Below are 23,407 nucleotides of genomic sequence, written 5' to 3'. Positions count from 1 at the left end.
TGGACACGCTGTGGTCTTCGCACGTCGCACCTCCGTAGATAGAGCCCCGCGCCCTCCTCGGCGTGCGGAACCAGATTCGGCGTGTCGGCTTTAAGAGAGAGTTGCCTCCCCCAACGCCGTGCCAACGGTCCGGCTAAGCTCCCCCTCATTGCCCTTCTGAGAACTTGTACCCATGTTCGTAACACTGAACATAGACCTAGACGCCAGTTTCCTTACTCTTCGTAAAATGTCTCTGAAGGTCGCTCTGTCATTCCGTCTGTCCATATGAGAGCACACATGAGCACGGTGCATGTAATTATCTCCTCAGATGGACATGTTGCTTCGAGAATGACCCAATTCTTCTGAATCAAGGAACAAGAGAGACTTCTTCTCCTGCCTGAACCATGTGTTCCATTTTTTTAGCTACTTGGACATAAAAATGATTCTACAGCTCCAAGCTTTTTCAGTAAACAAAACATCCTCTGGCCAGGAACCTCAACATCTCTGACCCCATCCACTGGTTTCTGCAGCCCCCGAACATGTGAGAGACTCTCCAAGTCCCTTCTCTTGGGATAACAGCTGTAAGCAGCAGCATTGTTGTGTGATGACAAGACTTTTGAAAGGGTTACCCCATCCTCTACAGCTGCAATTACTGTTGTTTCAAAACCAAACGTGAGAAAGAGAAATACTGAGCATTTTTCAACCTTCCAAAAAGTACTCTGTGCTCCTTGAAGCACATTTTGGGACATGATTTCAAAATATTTTATTAACATCGTTAGCCCCTTGAGAATGACCAGAGGAGAAAGCAAAGAGCAGAAGGCAGGAAACACCGAGACCCGCTCCGAAGCTGCCACGAAGGGTGAGGGGCCACCGGCACCGGCAGCACTGAGAGCGAGGGGCCCACCGGCCGACACACGGCTCGGACAGAAACTCAGCCTCGTCAAAAATCCGCAAGTTCAGTAGCCCCGAGGAATGGAGGTTAGGATTGCATAAAGCTGAGTCACAGCGATCTCCCTCGGGAGCCAAGTGCTACCTTCAAACCCACTCATTTCTGGAACATTCCATTAACTCTCAGCCAAAGACATTTTGTAAAATAAGGGCCTTATCCTATTTTTGCATTAGGGCAGCTTCCTGATCTGTCAGCAGAGGTGTGTCCCCCACCTTATGTGCTGGAAAACGTCTCCAGCCCCCCGCCGCCCACACGAGTCAAACTCGCCCTAAACGCACCCTGTTTTCTGTAAGGTTCAAGCACGGCACCGTCCGACTTCCATCGTGCACCCGAAGCTGCTCCCGCGGTAGCATCTGCGTCCCTGCTTCTGGGCCTTCCCTCCCGTCCTGCCCACGTCACTCGGTCCTCTTTCTGGGGCAAATGTGTTACTAGAGCAACAGCAAGCAGCCTTCATTCAAGGGCCACCTCCTACCAGACAAGGTGCCCGCTGGGAGCTCTCTCCCGGGAAGAGCGGTGCCGCCCTGCCCCACGTCTTGGAGCAGGAGGCTGGGACAGGGCATGGGTCCCACCTCCCGGGAGAGGCTCAGCAGGCCCGGACCGTCAGGGTGCGCACCAGGGCACAGTTCCCTCGTGGATGGAATGTGCCCGAAGGCAAACACGTTGTGTCTCCTGATGCGGGGGGCCTCCCTGAGCCACAAGCTCTTGTCCAAGCACTCACACGCTGCCCGCCGAAGTCGCAGTGTGGGAGGGCGAGCCCCTCCAGGAAGCCCCTGCTGCATGGTTTTGGTCATTCAGTTCGGTTCTGTTTTCCTTAAACACCAGGGGACTGCCCACCGCCGGTCTTTCTGCATCTCTCCCCATTACAGATGCGGAAGGGGAAAGGCAGGGACCCTGACTGAGGGGGCAGGTCACACCTCCTGGAGCAAAGGTGCGGATGAACTTCATGTAGTTCAGCGGTATCTTTCCCTCTCTCTACCTTGGTTGGGGTTCAACCACCTTTCTTATCTACCTATTGTTTTCAGCTGGAAAGAAATTCTTCTCCCTCAGAAAGGCAGAAGCTGAGGGTAGTTAAGGGGATTTCGGGATTCTTCCCGAAATCAAGTAACTGAGTGAAATCAAGCCACTGAGTCCGTTCAGAAAAGAGAAGTCATCAAGTCAGGGATGTGAGGACAGATGGGACAAAATAAAATGCTCTTCGCGTTCTTATTTTATATCAGCAGCTGGTTTTCCAATCATGTATGTTTTTTAGTATTTAATAGAAAGAGCTAATTGGCCAGAAGTGACATATGCTTATGCTGGCGACAGAGGAGAGGGACAGAAGCAAGAGCACTCGGAACCAGCAGGAGGGACGCACGGGGCAGGAGCAGGTGTCTGGCCTCCGGGCCGTCCACGTGTGCCCGTACGTACACAACCACACAACCACGCACACGCGCACACACGCAGACCTGAATGTCTCGCCACCCGGGAGCGCCCCGGACGACAGCACACGCCTGTGCCCGGACAGATGCCGAACACGGAGCCGGACCCGGCTGGGCGGGGCTGCGGCGGAGGCAGCCGTGGGCGGCGGTTGTGGGGCGGTGTTACCTTTCCCGGGCCCGCGAGGCTCTAGGCCTTGTGGTTTGCAGACAAAGCCTGGGGCTGGCCGGGGAGTGAGCTGGGAGAGCGGTCCCTGGAGGCTGGGACAGTTGCAGGCTCACAGCCTCCAGCCGGGGCCCTGGAGGCCGGGGTGTAGGGACCGACTCCCACCTGTGGCCATCCCCACACAGGACAGAGCCCTCTCAGGGACCCCCAGTGCAGCCTGCAGGGCTGAACCCACCCAGGGAAGCTCTCCGTCCCCCTTCTTAGGCACAGGTTGCCCCGCGGTGCAGAGCGAGAGTTCTGGAGATGCCTTTGTGCTGACTGCGCTGTCCCATCCTCACGAGAGCGTGGAACCCTCTCGTCAAAGGGAGGGGCAACGGAGAGCCACCGCAGAGCAGTACCCAAGCCCGTGGCTGTCCCTGGGGTTGGGGCACACACGGCTCCAGGCTGAAACCCAGCACAGTGCGCTCACTGCCCGGCAGAAACCTCTGGAAAGGGCTGCAGAATTTTGCCAGGACTCTTACAGCTCCTCTCCTAATTGTCCCCATTTACACATCTGCCACCAGCAAAGGCCGCGCGGGACGAAGGCCAGCATCCCTCGAATTCGGGGACCCTAAGCCGCAGCTCTGCATCTAACATCAGAGGGCTAGGGCGACCCGGGTCGGCCCGACCGCTGTACATCCGCACCAGCCCCAAGTCGACGCGGACAGGCTGGCAGGCATACGTGTCTTCTCTCTAAGCTCTTGGAAAGTCAGCGTGACATCCTAATCTCAGCCTCCGACCCCTTAAAGAACAGGAAAATCGCAATCACGCTCCTCAACGAGGCAGACATGGAAGCCCATCTTTCTCACCAGTTTTGTTCTAAAAAATCACAGGACACGTTATTAACACGCATTCCTGACACAGACAAAGCCCGCCAGGGCTGATCCCATTCAGTGGACGGGTTCAAACGAACACAGAATACGCCCCAGAGCCGTCCTCTCTGAGAAGGGCATTTTCAACACCCAGAAAGAAGTATGACTCTGTGCTCCTCCTGATAGGGAGGAGGACCCGGCAGGGCTCTTCAGGGGCTCATCACAGTGCAGCAGGCCCGACACTGGGAGTGTGACCATCCCCTGAACGTCGGAGAAAACCCAGCCTTACGACTGGGCCTATTTCTCCCCCTCGCTCACTTGGGGCTAGGACGCCCAAGCACCGTGGCCAGGAGACAGACAGACACACGGTCCCCGCCGCAGAGAAACGCTGCGCCCGTGTCACCCCCAGAGCCCAGGGACAGGCCCTGCAGAGCACCAGCCAGCGAGGTGAGCCAGAGCGCCAGTCGGGAGACCGCCGGCAGGAAGGGGCACTTCGGAGCGTCCCACCAAACACGGGAGAACAAACAGCTCACCCTTCTGATGGGAGATTCTTTCAAAATTAAAGCAGGGGGCTCCCTCCCCTGAAATGCTACGGCCAGAGGCACAGACTGGCAGCAAGTGTGCAACTGTGACAGCGGGACCGCCTGAGCCAAGAGGAGCGGGACGCGCTCTCCCACGTGCCCACACGATGCCGGGCACGTGCTTCATCCCAGCAGAGCTCCCGTCTCGCTGCCTCGCTGTCCCCTCCCGCGTCCAGACACAGAGGCACCGACGGGCGCAGGGGCACAGAATGCACACGCGGGACCAGGACATGGGCCCTGGAGTGACGGGACTCCGGAACAGAGGAGGCCGCCTTCCGCGAAAATCCTACTGCTGATGCTCCTGGTACGTCGGCGATACAGCCAGGAGGGCTGCTGCCGGCAGTGCCGCTGTCACTGAGGCTGCTGGTGCAGCTGCTACCACCACCGTGAAGACGCCGCCTGGTCCACTGTCACCTCCGCTAACACGTCTCACGACAGTCCTGCCAGTGCTGGCACCCATTACCATTGCCGCTGCCCGTGCTCCTGGTACCACAATGACATCCACGAAAACCGCTGCAAGTGCCACCACCAGTGCTACAGACAGCGCTGGCCCTCACCTGCGCCACTGCTGATACAGCCAGTAACGCCAGCATCGCGGCCGCCGATGCTACCAGTACCTCTAGTAAACACTCGTGCTAGTGCTACCACTGCCGGTGCTGCTACTGATGCCACCACCGCTGGCGCATCCTGATGCTGCCGCGGGGCCACACCATGAACACACGTGTCAGTAAGACTCACGGTCACAGTAACGCGACCACTAGCGCCACACGTACCAACACCCACGAACACCACCGCCAGTCGTGTCACTGATGGTACTCTGGATACTGACGCGGACGCTGTCGATGCTTCTCCTGGTGCTACAGCCAGTACCGGTGTACTGGCAGCAAATACAACGATCGCCGCTGCCGCTGCCGCTGCTCCCACTGACATCACCGCTACCAGTGCTCACACGGCCACCACAAACACACCGGCGGCCGCGACAGCTCGCGCTAGGAGGGCGCCAGCGCTGCCACTAACACTGCTAACACAACTATTACTGACACGTCTGCTGATGCTACTAATACTCCAGTCACTGGTGATACTGGGGACACTAACACCCGACCACTGCTGCTGGCACCGTTAACGCATCTACCGACGCTATGGCGGACGCTACCACCAACACGGACACAACGAACACCCCTGCTGATGCTGCTGGCACTACTGTGGGTACTGCTGCTCCTGTTACTGACTCTGCTGGGAATGCCACAGCCACTAACACGTCTGCGGACGCTACTGATACTGCGGATGCTATGATATTACTGGTACTACTGATGCTGCTGATACTACTGATGCTCCCAATGCTGCTGCTGCTCACAGTGCTGCGGACGTTACTCCTGGCACTGCCGTTCATACTCCCACTAACACCGGGCACTGCATGAAGCTGCCATCTGATGGCCATGTCCTCTGTCCCAGGTCTTATTCCAGACCCTCTGTCCCTGGGACCCACGACTCTCACAGCGCAGAGGACAAAGGTGCCGACACTGACGCCCGGCAGGTGCGAGGAGTCTCGGGAGGCTCTGAAGGAGGAACTCTGTGTCCTCTGAATGCAGGAAGGACCAGCCAGAAAGGCTCACGGAGCAGGAAGCTGATGCGCTGAGAGGACGCTGTGCTCCGAGTGACTCAAAGCCCTGTCTGCACATGCAGGGGACCGTGACCTAACTCTGGAGGACCGCCTGCAGCTCGGGGCCTAAGAACGGTCTGGTCTGTTCGCAGGACGGCATCGGGAGACCGGGCAGCTCCTGGGAGGGGCGGGAAGGCAGACCAGGGGGTCCAGGAAGGCCCAGGTAGAAACGCTGACCAGACAGAGGCCTCTGCAGGGCAGACCGAGGTCCTGCACTGAGGACGGGGCTGGTGAAACATGGGAAGCTCAGGGCTGAGGCGGAGAGGGCGGGGACAGGCAGCACGGGGTCATTCCAGGACATCCATCCGGGAGGGAGGGACAGCTGCAGAAAAATGAGGCTGTGACCATAAGTCAAAAAAGCAGGTCACAGGCAGCCAGGGAGGCACAGCGGACGCCAGCAGGGACAGGAACGTGTCAGGTACCCGAGAGCACCAGACAGGCGGTCCGGTGGCCCCACTCTGCTCCCAGCCACAGATGCAAAGGGGCCACAGCTAGAGCTCGTCGCGCCTGTGGGCTCTCCATGCGGCAGGACAAGCACAGAGCAGGCCACAGAAAACCAGGACCGGGTGGGCACAGCTGGAGTCCAGCCCGGACCAGGGTGAGGCCAAGAACACCCCAAACGCTCGCTTTCTCCAAGTCTGGGTGCGGAAGGGTGAGTGTGGGCGTCCTACGGTGTCCTGAGCCCTCGGACCACTGACCTGCACTGCTTCGTGAACGAGTGCCATGGGATCTGTTTCTGGGAAGAATTCCGCTTCGCACCCTACAACATTTGTTAAAAGCTCTCCTTCAAAATGCGTTTGGAAGCCACACAAAACCGCAGAAAATTCAGGAGTGGCATCTGCAGGAAGTAAGGCCAAGGGGGAGGGGCACGCCCAGGGGCTCCTCGCTCTGCACCTTCCTTCGCCAGAGGCCACCCACCTGGGGAGAGGCCGGCAGGACCCCAGCACCCCTGGGGGAAGCATCAGGGTCGCTAGGCCCAGGAATGGAGCAACGGGCAAAAAAGAGGGTTTTTTCCTACTAAGGTTCTAGAGGGAAAGCACACCCTCGCTGCTTCCTGTTCCGTCTCTCAACAATCCCTTTCAACTCCTGTGATATCTTGACTGTGAGCCACACAACACGTGGTGCCCACCCCAGGGCCACAGCTGGCCACGACGGATGTCTAAGTTGTCACACGCAGCTGCATATCCATATACCCCAGTCCCTGCCTATAGAGGACCCGATCCTATAAATACCTTATCCGTGTGCTGTCCCCAGAGCCCAGGCTCGGTCTTGCAAAGTGAACACAGAACAAAACAAAGCAGGTTCACAACGGAAGTTCTTGTGCCCACCGAGCGTTTCTCCCGAGACCAGATGGCTGGGAACCGTGAACCGTCACCTGTGCGGGAAGCTCGTCCTGCTGTGATAGGCAGAATGAAGTCAGCGCGGCCTTGGACGCTGAGCACCGAGATGGCCTTGCACGACAGCTGCTGGCTGGAGCTCAAGGACACGCCACGGAAAATCAAACACTGGCCCTATCAGGGGGCTTCCGAGCTATTTACAAGTAGGAAGCGCCTCCAGACGCCTCCCGGCTGCTTCCAGGAGAAAGGTTTCCTGTGAGGGCCTGATTCAAGAGCGGGGCCGCGGGAAGCCTGCCTGAGCCCGCAAGCGTTAGGACGCCTCAAGCCAACTTTGGTGTAGACCTGCCGAGTCGGAAAACGTACCTAAGGACAAGTTGCCGCCTTGTCTGGAAAGAACGCATGGCTTCAGAGATAAGAATTTGACATCTCTGGCAACCGACCTCTATTGAAGGATTCCCTGGGCACGGGTGGAGTGACGGACAGAACTGTTCCCACCTCCCCGTGCTGGTTTCCGTCATGGCACCTGTGTATTCTCTTTGCACAAACATTTAAAAATCACTAAAATGGGAGTTGGTTCGATGTAGTTTGAAAGAAACTGAAGATGCGCTAAGTCCATAATTGCGGAGCACGTGCACGGCTCCCTTCACGGCCCAACCCGACGGCCCCGGCTCCCTCCGTGTAGAAAGCTCGAGACGCAGAGGAGCACAAGACGCGAGCGATGCCGTGGGCTGTCCCTCCAGGGCAGACTCACCACGATGACCTCCTGTCGCCAAATCGGGCAGTGGACAGGCTGCTCTGCCCGGGGATGGACCAACCCCGGACGCTGACGCTCTGGATCCACATCACCGTGGAAGGTGACAGGTTGGCTTTCAGGCCTCTGGGAAATGGTCAGAGAGGGTGTGGTGTAGACCGTGGGGCAAGGGGGCGGGAGTTGCCGGCAGGCACCAACCCACCTGCCGCGGTTTGCTCTCCTCGAAGGCAGTCTGGTGTTTTGCAAGTGGAAGGGTCCTGTCTCACCTTCGAGTAGCGCACATGCCGCCGCGCGGGCTCTGCAGGCTCTTCCTCTCACTGAAAACCGAGTCAGAGCCCCTTCCATGTTATTTCCTCAGCCGTGCAGGGCCCGCGGGCACACTTCTCTGCATGCCACGAGCTAACAGCGCCCAAGAAGAGCTTCGGAATTCTGGTTTCCAGGCTCCCCAGTGGGAAAGCAATCTGGGTAGCCTTAGTTTTATCATGAAAATGTCACTGCACTGTTTAAATTTTATGTCCAAGACTTAATTTCTTTTATGATTTACCCTCTTAATCAGCACATCTAATGACCCACAACATGTTTATATTACACTAGAGTTGTCCTTAAAAGGCAGCATAAGCCGTAACATTCCTTTCACAGGGTCCCTGGCCTCTGAGATCTTCTGTTCTCAGGCTCCAGCCTCAGCCCCAAGCTGCTCGCTCCGGCTTCCACCCACCGTGACACGGCCCCCGTGACACGGCCGCACTCCTGCGGGGAGCCTTCTCTCCTGGCATCTGCCCCTCTGCTCACTGACCCCACCCACCTCTCCAAACCCTCATCTCCCCTTGGCGCCCCCCAGCCCCTGCACCCCACCTTTCTCTCATATCACCTTCCACTTCGTCCTGCCTGTGACCCTGGGCTCTCTGCTGGTCTCCACCAGGGCCAGTCCATGAACCGTGGAAGGGGTCACCAGGTGGCGGCAGAACCAGACAGTGACCCAGCCTGACCCGGAACCAGGGCTCTGCGCTCTGAGACCAGCGCAGAAGTGGGGGAATCGGTGGGAAGAGGGACTGTCAGGGCTTGGAGCAAGGACACAGAGAAGTAAATGGCCCTGCCTGCCTTCCACCCCAGGCCAGTGGCCACCGCCCACCGGACCAAGAACACTGGTGGCAGTAGTCCCCTTCTGACCTTAAAATTGTGTGTGCAAACCTCTGCCTCTAGAAGAACTTTGCTGACTCCCAGGAGTTGCTGTGTGTAAAACCGTGTCTCTGACCCTCTTCTACCTTGCTCACCAAATTCTCCCAAACTTTGACTCTTTTTGTTCCTTCTGCCCCTCTGAGCACCAAAGAATGTGCTTTCGTCTCCAAGACTGGGTGGAAAGCGCTCCCTGTACAATCTCATGATCAGCTGCCAGAGAACTTATCTGCCAGATCAGGCCGCTGCTGGGGGTGAGCGGGGCACTATGAATGATTAACAGTCACACCAGGGTCACTGGCGTGGACCGGGCTGGCGCTCTGCACACTCACTTCCATGCCTTACGTGGCTGATGGGCAGGACGAGACCTTGTAGACACTGCCTCCCCCACAGAGGGTGCTGGGAGGGAATGGCGTGGAGCGATTCACACCGTGGTGCGAAGCCCGCAGCATGGCTCCCTAAGGACATGTTCCATCGGCGTCCCAGAAACGTCGCCCCGTGGCTCAGTCTCTTCAGGGGCCCTCTCACCTCCCCCTCTCGGAGAGATCTGACCTGGGTTCTTGAAGTCACTGCCCACGTCCACCTTCTGCAGACACACAGACTCTAGATGCCCCTCCGGGGTCAGCTTCTCCAGCACGGCCCTGGCTACCAACAGAGACTGGCTGAGCATCTGTCCTGCACAGTGACGGGCGGAAACCCCACAAGACGTGGCGGGAAAACCAAGACGTTGAAAAGCAGCTGAGAAGACGAGGTCCGCCACATGCAAAGAAACACGCGGTTCCAGGAAACCAGAGATGAATGCCTCCATCGGATGCAGGCAGTAAGATTAACGTCTGCCAAGACCGCCTTCCTTCACCAGCTTTCCCTTCACCCTCAGAAGGGCCTGCGTCCTGCCTCCTTCTAAGAGCCGATTCTTTGGAGGCATTGCCAAATGCCTCTGCTCTTCCCCACTGCCAAATTCAAGGGCTTTTTTCCCTGATAAATCTTTTTCAATGGATCTTACTATAAAAATCAGCGACCACATCCCTTTAAACCAGTGTTGGTGGTTTGTAGCTCTTCGAGAGTCTGGCAACTACATCCTTAAAAATGCACCATGCGTGACTCATAAAATGTACATATGATTCAAGGGGTTCATGGATATCCTGCCCAAATGAAGAGAACACGCTATGCTCTAGACCATTTCTTTTAACTTGCAAGCTGAACTTATTTAAGGTTGTATTTTTTCCAGGTTTGAGAAATAACGGATGTACAACATTGTGTATGTTTGAGATGCACAAGGTGTTGATGTAAAACACTTACAAACTACAAAATGGTGACTAGAGTATTGTTTCTTGAGTCTAATCTTTCCAGGGATCCTAATTTGGGGAGGGGTATCCCAAACCACCTTTTACTCTCAGCTTATTTTAACTAGAAAGAGAGAGACCAAGTGTCAGGAAGATCTGTGTGCAGCTTTCTCATTAGGGCTCCGAGCGCCCCCCAACTCCAACAGTCCCGCCCACCTGGCCCCAGTACAGGACAGACAGGAACTCGGTGTGGCTCCCAGTAGGAAGGCAGGTAGGATCAGCAGGCCATGAAAGACAGGTACCTGCCTGCACCTGCAGTGGGTTAGGAGAAATGCAATGGTCTGGGACTGTTACCAGGATGCAGACGTAACAGTGGGTAATCTCAGTAGAATCCAAAGAGGACACAGCTCATATGCACCAGTAGACTCTGCAATCATGAGAACAGAAATTGCTGATGCCATAACGAGTCTCAATCCCATCCAGTCCACTTCCCCAGGGCTTCCCCTAAAAGTTTGTGTGGTCAATTTCCTTCCACTGGTGCTAAATGCTGGATTCTGTTCAAGGCTGCCTTGCACGAGTGTTCATCCAGCTTGGGACACACATGAGGGGACCAAGCAGATGAGTGTAGACCCCAGGTCAGAGGACTGACTATGACACTCACAACCAGGGCTATGGTACACACCTATGCAAGCTAGAATAGTCCTCAATTTTGAAAAAAAATAAGACCAAAATTGTATAAAACTGTTTTATGAAGAAACCTCTGCTTTGTACATGTTCAGGCTCCCAAAGGCGACGGTTCACACAGGTGCCATGGCTCAGGGTCTGGGGAGAACAGAGAAAACACTACACAAGCTAGCGATTGCTGTGTCTGTGTGCAAAGCTTGAATCATGAGAAACTCAAACTCATTGTTCTGTTTTGCAAAGCAGAGCTTCCAATGGGATGCTGTGATCTCTTTAATGGTGTAGTTGCCTAACACCCAGGACTAGAGTAAGTGGAGTTAATATTTACAGTTGTCCCCCGGTAGCTAATGTCCACCATCTGTCATTCTGGCTTGAGGTCAGAAGCAATTCTGCTCAGATACAGCAGCCCAAACTCGGGCAGCATTTGTAAATGGTGTTTGGAGGAATAGGAAGCATCAGCTGATCTCACACCTCTTTCTTCTCTGACACTTCATTTAAGAAGAGAACTGCCAATTAAGGAATTAAGCTTATTAAGGGCCATTTCTCTAATGACTTCTCCCAGAAAAGGCTTTGCAACATCACATATTTCATCACTGATTTTTATGTTACATCTTCCCCTTGTGTTAATGGCATTCCCCAATTGCAAGATAATAAGGGACCGGCACTACCAATTGCCAGGGACAGTCTGCCAACATCTTTTGCCAAGACCTCTGACCTATGTTTTCTTCTCTTAAGCCACTCAGTATTTTTATAGAAACAGTCTTCGTGTTTCTAATTCATTTATCTCTAATTCACAAACTAGATTGGTTTTGCCCAGGAAACGGGGTAACCCTTGTCCTTAGGGCAGGATTTCAATTGCCAAGTAGCTTAGCTCCCAGAAAAGAGCGCCGGTGCCAACTGTGACGTGAACTCCTCCAAGTTCAAGGACGCACTGCACAGCGGTTACCGGCTCTTCACTCTTGGTGGGGTTGCATCTGGCAGCAGCCTGCCCCGCAGGGCTTGCCGGGGTTTGGGAGGGGGGGCAACTGCTACGTCTCTTGGAACTAGAGGCCTTTGGGATGCATCCCTGTGGGTTCCAAAAGCACCTGTCCTTCTGTTTCATCAAACCTCTTCACACGGGTTGCTGCTGACTTGGCCACAGAGCACAGCAATTTTAAGGCAAAGGACAATATTCTTGCATCATCACTGTTGTGACACATGCATTCTCATCAGACTGCCTGGAAGTCCTGAACACTGTAGAAGCACATGTGCGTTCTGAAGTCCTGCTTCTCACATCTGGTATTTCCACATTCGGTGCCTTTGCCTTCTCTCAAGCCCAGCAGCTCTGCACAACTCCCAGGGCAACAGGAGAACCAAGCTAGCTCCTTCCCTACTCTACAGATATTTTGAAATTCCTCATTTCTACATAAATGGAACAACCCTGAAGGTCTGTTAGAGATACAACACAGATAATACTTCCTATAAAAAACCTTGGTTCTCTTCCTTATATTGATGGCTCTTTTAACAAAGTTGAATTTCTGAGGCTGAGCCATTCCTAAAAGCAAGAGGGGCATCTTTTAAAGAGTCTTTGGTGCTCAGGCCAGAACGGCTCGCTGAGCTGCACCACGGGCTGCTTCCACAGGAATTTATCACTACAAGACGGAGCTGTCATCTTCAGTGAGACCCACCAACTCTGGACCCAGCGGATACAATAATTACCAGAGTCAACGATGAGAGTCCAAGAGAGCACGTGCATTCGGGAAGTTGAGGAAACCAAGCTCTGACAACTTTCCATTTCTCCAGCTGAGGAAAAGATGCCCTTCCTCATTGGAACAAGGTCGGGGAGAAAGTTCTGGAAAGTGGTTCCCACCTTTGCAGAACATTCTGTTAAACCGTGATCACTTCACACTGGCCACCCAAACCTATGGAAGACCACCCGTCCAGAGTGACTATCAAATACCAACTCTCAGGGCCTCTTGTGAGAACCTGAAACTGCCAATTCAGTCACATCCTGGATGAAACCACTATGGCGCATTCCTCTCCATGTGCTGGTGTTGGTTTTATTTTTGTCTTCAAAGTCCAGTTTCCCACCTTGGAATTCTTTAGGTATAGAAGGAGACCCTTACAGCTATGCAATAAAAACTTAATTAAAGCACATATATGAATATCATTATAATCCTAATATTTGTAAATTATTCAAGAATCCTACAGAATGACGTAGAGGTAAAAGAAAGGTATATTTCAGTTAGTGTAGTTTTAGTTACAGGTCAATGTCATAATAGTGAATCAGTAAGAGCTAACACGTCTGGGGCTCAGGACAGGGCCGTCCCTCAGTTACCAGCTTCAAATGTATTATTGCGTGTGCTATCCACACAACAATCCTATAAAGGGTAACATCGTCACTCCTACTTTCAGATGAGAAAACCAAAGCACAGGGAGGCTGAGTTAGGCTACCCACAGTCCAACAGCTCATTACTGGCGAACTCAAACCCATGTGCTCTGGCCCCATAGTCCGTGACTCCGTGGTGATCTTTCTAGAGTTTCAGAACCTAAGTGAAAATTCTGGGGGCAAAACGGAGAACAGTGCAGGTTTAAAGTTTTCAGCATTACATCTATTATGCCACTATTAAATCTACTCTTCCCTTACCATGAGCATACACCAGAACACAAAGTATGAGAACAATTCTCCCTGCTGGACATTTTCGGACCTCGAGTGAGACTGAACACACATTTACTGAACAGGTTTTTGAGTCTCAGAAGGAAGATACTGAGTTATGAACCTACGAATCTATGCTATGTGCTTAAGTGGATTCTCAGTCTTCTTTACTTTCACTGCTGTAAAAAAGGGGGAGGATTTGGATTACAAATCTGCTTTCTAGCCTAAAACAATGCCCAAAGTTACGTATGTTTTAAACGAATTATCCATGTTTCTCTATAATGTACCCATGGATGGTAACTCCACGGGACGCTATCCAGGGTCAACAAGAAATAATAACAAATGATTCATTATAAAAATTTTTTTTAAGTTTTAAGAGCCCAAATTCCTGAATAAAGAAATACAATCTTATTATTTTCAGTATTTGGAAGAACAAAATCTAATTATTACTAAGGCATCCAACAGCTATTTGCTCGGAGCGGCTCTACTGCTCTAGGAACTGATAAAAGCCTCAGCTGTTGGCGTCCTGTCTCCGTGCAGAACTGTCTGTTAAAGATAAGGGATGAGCCAAGAACCCTGCCTGGTCCACGCCCTCCGTCATGAAGACTGCATCCTCCCCAGTCTACCAGCGAGCAGAACTGAGCTGAGACCAGTTTCGAGTTCTTACCCGAAATCCATCGGACAGAGGCGGAACCACTCACGTTGTAGTGTTTTTCCCACCTTCCCACTTGGGCAAGTTTGTCTTCATTTTAGAGGCCATTTCCTGACCAAAATTTAGGAGTTATTTTAAACCACTAACCCCAAATGGTCTTTATACCCAGGAAATAGATTTAGCCATAATAAGACACAAAACAGAAATTTCTCATGAGGAGTCCAAGTAGCTGGGACCCATGGGAGGTGGCGGGGGCGGGGGGCGGTGGGCACAGCCAGACATGGCAGTCACCCACGGCGGGGCCGGCCCCACAGCCCACTGGGGTTCTGGCCTGGCCAGTACAGTCCCTAGGCAAACAGCCTGTGCACATTCTCCACAGAACAGAGCCCTAAGGATGGCAAAAACTCTGACTTAAAGTAGATAATCATGGGAAAACTCATGTCCTGTGTCCTGAGGAGCAGAGGGGACCACAGGGACCAGCACCTTCTCCAGGCACCAGCCACCCCCAATTCCCATCAGCCAAACCCCTCCAAATGAACTTTCAAGCATCCTGACACCCCACACATATGCTTCTAGAACCTTCTTCCCACTTCTCACCTTTCAGATGGCACCATGGGGCTAGAACTGAGCTCACCAGTGGCAACCACAACCAACAAGAGAGAAGAAAATGAGAATCATGAAAGTCATTTTAAATTCAGCTTCGTATTTGAAGGCAAAGCAACGTTCCAGAACAGTGGGTTCAGAGCTCATGTGCCTCGAGCAGCTGTCCCTGCCTGAGGAAGAGAATGGACGAGACCTATCATCTCTGGAGCAGAAATGCCACTCTCGGGTGCACACCACAACCCTGAATCAGAAAGTCTAGGAGGGGGGCCTGGCGTCTGTGCTTCACCAAGCCTTCCAGGAGATTCTGCTGGGAGCTCATGTCCCACAGCTACTGGGACAGGTGCCCTTCTATGGTCTCCAGCCCCAAGATGCCTTCCTTGATGACATAAACACTTGCTGCTTATTCCTCAGAACTTGTTTTTAGTTTAACAAAGAGAAGAGTGTCCAGCACCGCACAAGTGCTTTCTAAACATTGCCTCATGTCATCTTCAGACATGCCCCCTGAGCGAAGCATTAAGGCCATCCTCATTGTCCAGAGGAGAGAGGGAGAGAGTATGTTGGAGAGAGGGAGGTCGCCGGCACAGGGTCACACAGCAGGGACTCAAACCAGCACCCTCGTGTTCAACGGCAGTGCCCACTACCCCATCTGGAGCTTCTCTCCAGGTGAGTCTGAAACGCTGCAATTATCTTCCCAACAAGTTGTCTGCATGTACCCCTTTGGCCAAGTTTCCTAGAGAATTAGACACTTCTTTTGCCTGGCTAATTTTAGAGTCCTTGGAATTACACTAACCCCTTAATATCTAACTACTACTATTTAAGATATAAAGTCAAATCAAATGGACATTACAAAAGTGGGCCAAACTACAGGTCCTGTGACCTTTTTTTTTTTCCCTAATAAAACCCTAAATGTAAAATAGGTTAGAAAAGACACTGATACACCTTCACTCAAGCTTTTATCCAAGCTTTTAAAATATTATTGTACTCCTTAAAAAAATTCTGTAACTGGGGACACCTGGGTGGCTCAGTGGGTTAAGTGTCTGCCTTCAGCTGAGGTGATGATCTCAGGGTCCTGGGATCAAGTCCCAGCTCGGGCTCCCTGCTCCGCGGGGAGCCTGCTTCTCCCTCTGCCTGCCCATCTCCCCGCCATGAGTGCACTATAGCACATTCTCACACTCTTCAACAAACACATAAAATCTTTTAAAAAATTATAAAATGGAACTCAAAAATTAAAACTAATTAGGAAAAGGAGATACTTACATTTATAATGACATTTTAAAGCTGATGCTCTTGGATGATATAGGAAAAAATACTCCCGTGCTCAAAACTGCTGACTGGTTACAAAGGATAATTGTGGGGTTTTAGAATAAACTGTGGTTGTTTTCTCGTATTGCAAAAATTACAAGCATACTTTATGAAAAACATTGTTAGAGATGTACTAGTCAATGTTCTGCTGGTTAAAATATATGTTAATATTTCCTTAATACAAATAAAGGAGTAACCCATTAGGAAAGGTTCACGGCTCCAAAGTGAAGACATGCCCCTGTGTCCCACGACCCACGGCTTCCGAACCTCCGTCTTCTCCAGGAGTGAGTGCCACCTATGAAAAAGTTGTGCAAAGAGCTCTTGGAGATACTGAGAGTTACAACCAGAAAACCTCGGGTTTTGTTCTTCATGAAGGAATAGGTTTACTTTCTAGAGCAGAAACTCAAACGTTTAAACAATTTTAACAAAACATCAAATAGAGGAATATCAGGTCTCCAAACACTCAGCTGGGTTGGACATTTACTTCAACAGCTAGCCTCTCTCTCTCTCGAGTGTACACATGGCTTCTCCAACCCTCAGTGTATTTGGTGAGATGCGAACAAAGCCGGTGACATCACAGTGGCCTTGTCCGATTCACAGCCACTATCGCTCACCATTGTGTGAGCAAGAAAGAAATGTCCACGGTACACAGAGGTATTTATTCCAGAGTGAACAACAGTCATTCCACAACTCTGAACGAAGTGGTGACTCTAAGAGCAGTAAAAGATGAAGGGGCCGGAGTACTGTCCTTTATCAGCAAGAGATAAAACCAACCGATAGGCAAAAGCCTCGTGGTATGTGAAATATCCCTTCAGTATCTGACGGGGCACTGCTTTTATCTTTGCTCTTACCACAAACCTCGCAAGCCTTAAAACTCAGAGGCCATCAGCTGTTCTCATAGTGCGCATATTAAAAATCAAGAATAGCAAAGCTAGGAATATTACTAAACCACGGAATAAACTATTTACATAAGGAGTTCAGCATTGTGTATATTTCCAAGTCGTGTTTAGTCTGGGGTGGAGTAACTACTCCAAATTCCAAATTAAGAGGAAACACCTTCGTCTGGCACAAACTCCCTTTCTGTTCCCTAACACTGCCACCAGCTCACGTGCACGGGCACACCGGGGCTCTTCTAGGGCTGGAGAGTGAATGTCGGCCAGAAGCATCAGCCCCAATTACAAATCACTGGTGAGGTCTCTCCATGGGGCAGGCACCCCCCACACATAGTGGGGGAATTTTAAAGAGAAGCTGGGTCCTCCAGCGGCTCAGAATTGTCAGGGGTGTCAGAGGAACAGACACAAGACACTGCGGTCCCAGCCACAGAGCAGCGAGAACCACCAGCATGGCTTGAGCACTGAGCTGCTCTGGGGGCACGACCACACCAGGTGACGTGAAGGTTTCCAAGGACACTGTATTCTCAGATTAGGGACCTGAGGCTCAAACAGATGACATCACCCCATGGAACACAGAGACTAGTCCTTCGTGCAATCACCCAGCCGACAGGTTGGCAAGCCATGAAGATAAACTTCACAGATCCAGGTCGTGAAGGGCGAAATCAAAGCAGCCATGAGATCCCTACTGTGGAGAGAGGCCAGGACCCCACCCTGATGACCCCAAATGCCAGAGAGGATGTAGAGACACAGGGACCCTCACTTCTTGCTAGCAGGAAGGCAAAATGGCACAGCCTGCTTCAGGAGACAGTTTGGTGTTTGGTGGTCACCCACAAAACTAAACACACTCTTGCCACACTAACCAGCAATCATGTGCACCCCAAGGAGTGGAGCACTTTTGTCCACACAGAAACCTGCCCCTGGCTGTCTACAGCAGCTTTATTCAGAACCGCCAGGTTGTGGGAGCCACCAAGATGGCCCTCGGGGGTACAGGGACAAAGAATCCGTGGTCCAGCCAGGCAAGGCAGTATCACTCCACGCCAACAAGACAGTCATGATCCGGTCACGAAAAGATGTGTGGAGGAACCTGAACGTGTATCACCAAGTGAAAGAAGCCAGTGTGAACGGCCACATCCCATCTGATTCCAGCTCTAGGACATCTGGAAAAGTCAAGCTATGGAGACAGTCAGAGGAGCGGTTGCCAGGCATACGGGGGAAGGAGGAACAGGCAGAGCACGGGGGGTCTTGAAGTCTCTGGGTCACGCTACAGTGATGACATGTCTGCACACCCCTCCACACGCATGGACTGCACAACACCGAGAGTGACTGTCATGCAACATGGGAGATGATGACGCATCACCGTAGGCTCACCCATTGTGACAAATGCCCCACTCGGGTGGGTGACACTGATGGAGGACAGGCTGTGCTCGCATCAGGGAAGGAGGGGATATGGGCAAATCTCTGCGCCTTCCTCTCAACCTAAAGCTACTCTATAAAAGAGAAAGTCTTTATCAAAAGACAAATAGAAACCAGCGCATGGAACAGAAGGGAAGCTGCGGTTGGACATGAGGTAGCCCCTCAGGGGAATGCCGTGGTCATAAATGGATCCCTAGAGACAAGTAGCCACCCAGCAACACGAGGACTGGGCTGGAGGGAGCCCAGGAACGAGGAGGGGTTTGCTGCAACCCTGGCTCAAGGCGGACAGACCTGGAAGGGGGATGCAGCCATGGGAGGAGAAAGCAGGCGGGAATGCAGAGAAGCCCACAGGAGGAAGACATGGCAGCCTTGGCGACTGAGTGACATGGAGGTTAAAAAGAGACAGGATAAAAGAGATTTCCTCTAGGGGAAGTCATCGTGTCTGGGCTGAGTGTGAGGAGATACTGGGGCATCGGCGACTACAAGGCAACAGTGGGAATGGGCAGTCGGTCTGGGTAAGACTGTAAGTTCAGCTCTGAACACGTTTGCAAAGTCTGAGACTAAAGCCAAGGTGACATGACCCATGGGAATGCGAAGATCCTAGGCTGCATTTGAAGAAAAAGGTCTGGAGCCCTCTTCATGGGATCACAAGAGCAGATCTTCCCAGCCAGAGAGGGCAGACAGCACAGAGAGGAGAGAGGAGAGGAGAGGAGAGGAGCCGGCGGGCTGGACCCCATCGCACACCCATGCCGAGGGCCTGGGCAGAGGAAGAAGGGAGAAACAGGAGGAAATCTAGGAGAGACACATGTCACTAGAGCACAACCAGGAGAACAATGGAGGGAAACACAGGATGGAACCAGTTCACCGTGTACCAGACTATAAAAATATTAACCCCAAGTAATTCTTACAGTGTCCAGTGCCTCCAAAGAACTTGACCATTGAAACGTGTTCTGGTTTATATCCTCTCTCATTGTACGCCTGAGAATAGTAGGAATATGTCTTTTGTATTGTTCTATAGTCGACATTTTTTAGTGGTTGTTTAATAATAGCAGGAAGAACAATGCCCTAATGGTATTATTTTCGGCATTCTATTGTTGCTTTTGCTTACTCTATCTCAAGAATGCAAAAATACCAAATCTGCTTGAGAGGCATTTTAATGAGGTTAATCCTTTTCGAATTTCTGGAACAAATGTTAAAACAAACACTGTCTATACTTCTTCCAAACAAGTGTTAGAACTCACTCAATTTTTGACGCCCTCTGGATTTCTCAAAGGGTTTGTTCCAGAGAGGCACCAGTGGGTTCATTTGTCTGAAAAATCCTTACTAGCTCTTCACTAAGTAACTGAATTCCTGAAGCGATGACCATCCTGACCAGTCCCAAGACATTTGCCAACAGTCTTGTTAATGAATAATGGGTTTTGTGAATTCCCTCATGTACTTGCCCAAGTGAGGCTACGTTTTCTGGGGCAGTTCCTAAAGGCACTGCAGCCTAGAAGCAGCCATCCATGCGGCAACCTTCCACACACCCCAATGTACCTGCAGCCTGGGGAGAGGGGACACCCCCAAGTCAGGGTCCTGCTGGGAGCTGGTGCCTCTTCCCACCATCTCCCAGACCTTGTTCTTCCGTGTCTCTACCCCTCTGGGAGGAAAGGTCAGCTACCACGGCTGGTAACAGAAGACGTGGCATCTGGGTTTCTCAAAGGAGGGAGCCTCCGTGTCGTTCTCAAATGCAGGGGCTGCAAGTCTAGGAACAGGCGGCACAGGCGGCACCTGTGAGCATAATGACCCTCACAGCTCATGGAAACAGCGACGCTGACCTTATAGATTCTCGTCCCCCTCAGAGCGGGAGGTGGGGTGTCCTCCTGGAAGCGTCTCTGCGTCCTGCGCAGCTGGCCACTGTGACACTCACCAGCCTGGGCGGCCCGCGTGCTGCTCGGCGGCCCGCGTGCTGCTCGGCGGCCCGCGTGCTGCTCGGCGGCCCTGCCAAGTGCAAGCGGCCTGGGGGCAGGGCGAGCCCATGCGCAGTCGCAGTCCCGCGGGCCAGCCAGAGTACAAGCGTGCGGGAGGGCTCAGGGCGCATGCGCGGGGCAAAGGACGGAAGGAGCAGTCCCCGGGAGAAGGGTCAGGTCTGCCTGACCGAGGAGTCGGGGGAGTCTTCCCAGCTCATCGGCCTACTAAGAGCGGACACTTTTAAACCACACTTGCTCTTGGTGTATGTGATGAACTTACGCGGCCGATAATTCTGTGGGGGCCGCGCCTGCAACACGCAGTTTACATGCATTACTCCTTCCGGCTGGGCCAAGTCCACAGATGAGGAACCTAATGATTTGGGCTGTATCTCTCTGGGGTATTGGGCTAATGGTGCCGCCACGGGCCGGTGGGAAAGCTCGGACTTCTTGTTTCAATTCCCTTTGCAACAGAACAGAGTCGTACTCAACATGGGGACTAAGTCTCAGCTCCGTGAGTCCTGGGTCACGGAGCCCCAGGACAGTGAGCAGGGTCTGAACACGCCCAGAGCCGGGGGCAGGCATCTCCACACTTGGGGGCGAGTTCACGTTTCCAATCCTGAGAAACCATCCGTTAAGGGGGGAGGGGGTGACGCAGTGAGAGAGGAGTCCGAGGCTCCTGCGGTGGGGACGCTTCCCTCCGCTTCCCTCCGGTCTGAATGCAGGACTGAAAACACAGGGCACCCGCAATCGGGGCGCTTCTGCTCAGGCCTGTCCCCTCCTCCTCCCTTCTTGCCTCAGAAAGAAAAGTTGGGGAGGGGAATCAGGATAGACTGGGCATGGGGGAAAATCACTGGCTTAGAAAATCCATCTACTAGTAAATGAACAATATGACCATGGCAGATAGGGTCAAATATAAAATCAAAGAGCCTTTCAAATGGAGGGGGGGCAATGCTTGCCCAGCATGGGGGTGGGGGCAATGTTGGGACAGGTACAAATGCAGGTAAAGTGTGAATCAGATTCTCTTTTAAGGCACAGGTAACCCTAGAACCCTTCGGGGTGGCTTCTGAGTAAGGATTTGATGGACTGATGGCAGTGACTTATTATTCACAATGTAGTTTTAAATGTATTTTGCCTGGATCTGTGTTGAAGTTATTTCAAATTTTGGTACCTAATAGGTAATTCTGGAAAGTGGTAAGCAAAAAAAAAAAAAAAAAAAAAAAAAAGTTCTTGATGATATGAAAAGTGAAATGCTTTTTAAAAATTAGACAATTATTTTTAAACAGATTTTTTGGACATCCATGTCATATCCATATCTAAGTCAGGAAAAATTAAGTGTAAAGATAATGTTGAGTCAGCTGGTGATCGATCAGAGAGTGTCCAAACACGTGACCCAGAACTTAAAACACTATGGGACACCTTGAGGTTTAGAGCCAAGCCAGTGGACAGGAATGTGCTTGGGTCTTAGAGAATAATTAAAGGAGAGTGATCCCACACAACAGTAGTGAGTTTGATTTCCCAGGCAAGAACAGGCATTCCCATAGGTGTGTGGCTTGTTATTTAAAGTCCCAGCTGAAGCTAGTTCTTACAATCAGCTTTGCTTTGCTACTATTATCAGTTAGAAAATCTAAGTCCAAGCAGAGGTTCCTATTTCCAAATAGAGAACTTTCTCTCATTTGCTTGCCATCGAATTTAGCAATCTCTCCTTGGAAGTATGACATCTTTGGGTCAATGTTTCTACACCCAAATAAGTGCTCTGGAGATTCCTCTTCTCATCATTACTGGAGAGCGCTTGAACCACTGAGTCCGGTGCTTGGCTGGGCTCGGGGCTGGGAGAAGCATCTGCCCTTAATTGCTGCTCTGATCACCAGCCCTTTCGACACCCAATGAAGGAGCTGCCAGAAAGGAGTCAGCCCTGCCCTGATATGAGGCGGGCATGCACACTACCAGCTCACTCTGGCAGGTACCCGTCCCGTTGATTTTACAAGCAAGAGTCAGTGAATACCATCCCTCCCAAAGACAACTAAAAACAAACAAACAAACAAACAAAACGTAAAAGCAACCACCTGAATGGGAGCAGGAGGGAGAGCGCTATGAGTGGGTACACGATGAGCTAGATGAGGTCTGGAACAGTAAGAGTGACTGGGAAGTGCGGAAAGTAGCAAAATAATTTTTAAACATTGAGGGGGGGGGCGTGTAAAATGCCTTTAGAAGCCACACTTTCTCAGGGTGTTGTCTGCAAGCCTGGCACACTGAGGACCCGCCGAGGTCTTTATTCTGTCTGAGGGGGAAAGAAAAAAAAAGAAAGAAAGAACAAAAGTGCATCAAGGACCTTCCAGAGCTGGAAGCCTTTCCTCCTGCAAGCCCAGCTCCGGGATCCTTTCCGGCAAGCACACAGCCCGAGGAAGTGAAAACTAGCAAAACAATTTGTGCTTAGAACAATAAGATGGAGTTTCATGTTGGTTTCATACTCAACTATGATGTGGTTATAGCTTTATGGGTAATGTCCATTAATAAAAGGCAACGAGTGGGGTTTGGTAACTTTTTAAAGCTCCGCTCACAAGCGCCCCACTTCTGTCCTCCAGCGGGCTTCAGCCACAGAAAAGTCGTGGGAAGCAAGAGAGACAGCTGTTTCCAGGCAAACGGCCCACAACTGCTCAGCATCAACCAGCAGAGTCGCCCGAGAAGGGGAGAAACACACCCAAAGCGACTCCCGGGCACAAGCTTGGGGCTCTGAGCAGCGTGGGGCGCGCGTGCCCACCCAGCCTGTCCCCAGCCCACCAGGGCGCCCAGGGCAGGAGAGGGCGCCGGGCCGCTGAGGCCTCCGCGGCGCGAGTTCAAGTCCCGCAGACTCCCGGGCACCATCGCCCGGCGCGGTGCGCCCCGAGCTCTGCTCAGCTTGCCCAGGGCCCGGAGAGGTCCTCTACCTCGCCCCCGCCCAGCCCACAACAAAGGAGGCTCCCTAATGGATGCGCGAAGGCAGCCCACAGGGGTCCCTGGCGGGGGCCCGCGCGGAGAAGGCACCTGGCCGTGCCACGCGCGACCCCCGAGGGGCGGGCGGGCGGCTGGGTCCGGGGACAAAGGGGCCGCGCGGGGCGCCCGAGGCGCGGGGCGGGACGCCGGGGGAGCGGAGCCGG

The 23,407-nt window shown here is 52.5% G+C and overlaps 1 protein-coding gene across 2 annotated transcripts in view; it reads right to left on the bottom strand.

The window, feature by feature from the left end:
- The window catches only part of COL4A1 (collagen type IV alpha 1 chain), a 130,841-nt gene that overhangs the window by 107,216 nt on the left and 218 nt on the right, over positions 1–23,407 (bottom strand). The window contains exon 1 of one of the 2 annotated variants that reach the window (XM_059143854.1): positions 19,861–19,944. The exons of the other annotated variant lie outside the window; for it this stretch is intronic. Within the exon in view, the coding sequence (XP_058999837.1) occupies positions 19,861–19,929 (69 nt within the window). The 5' untranslated portion in view covers positions 19,930–19,944. Of the gene's footprint in view, positions 1–19,860; positions 19,945–23,407 lie in introns of those variants that run through there. 2 annotated transcript variants of the gene reach the window in all.

Source organism: Mustela lutreola, chromosome 13 (assembly GCF_030435805.1).
Source record: "Mustela lutreola isolate mMusLut2 chromosome 13, mMusLut2.pri, whole genome shotgun sequence".
In the NCBI taxonomy this organism is placed as follows: domain Eukaryota; kingdom Metazoa; phylum Chordata; class Mammalia; order Carnivora; family Mustelidae; genus Mustela; species Mustela lutreola.
Note: the sequence above shows the minus strand (reverse complement) of the source record. Positions and strands in the feature narration are given on the sequence as shown.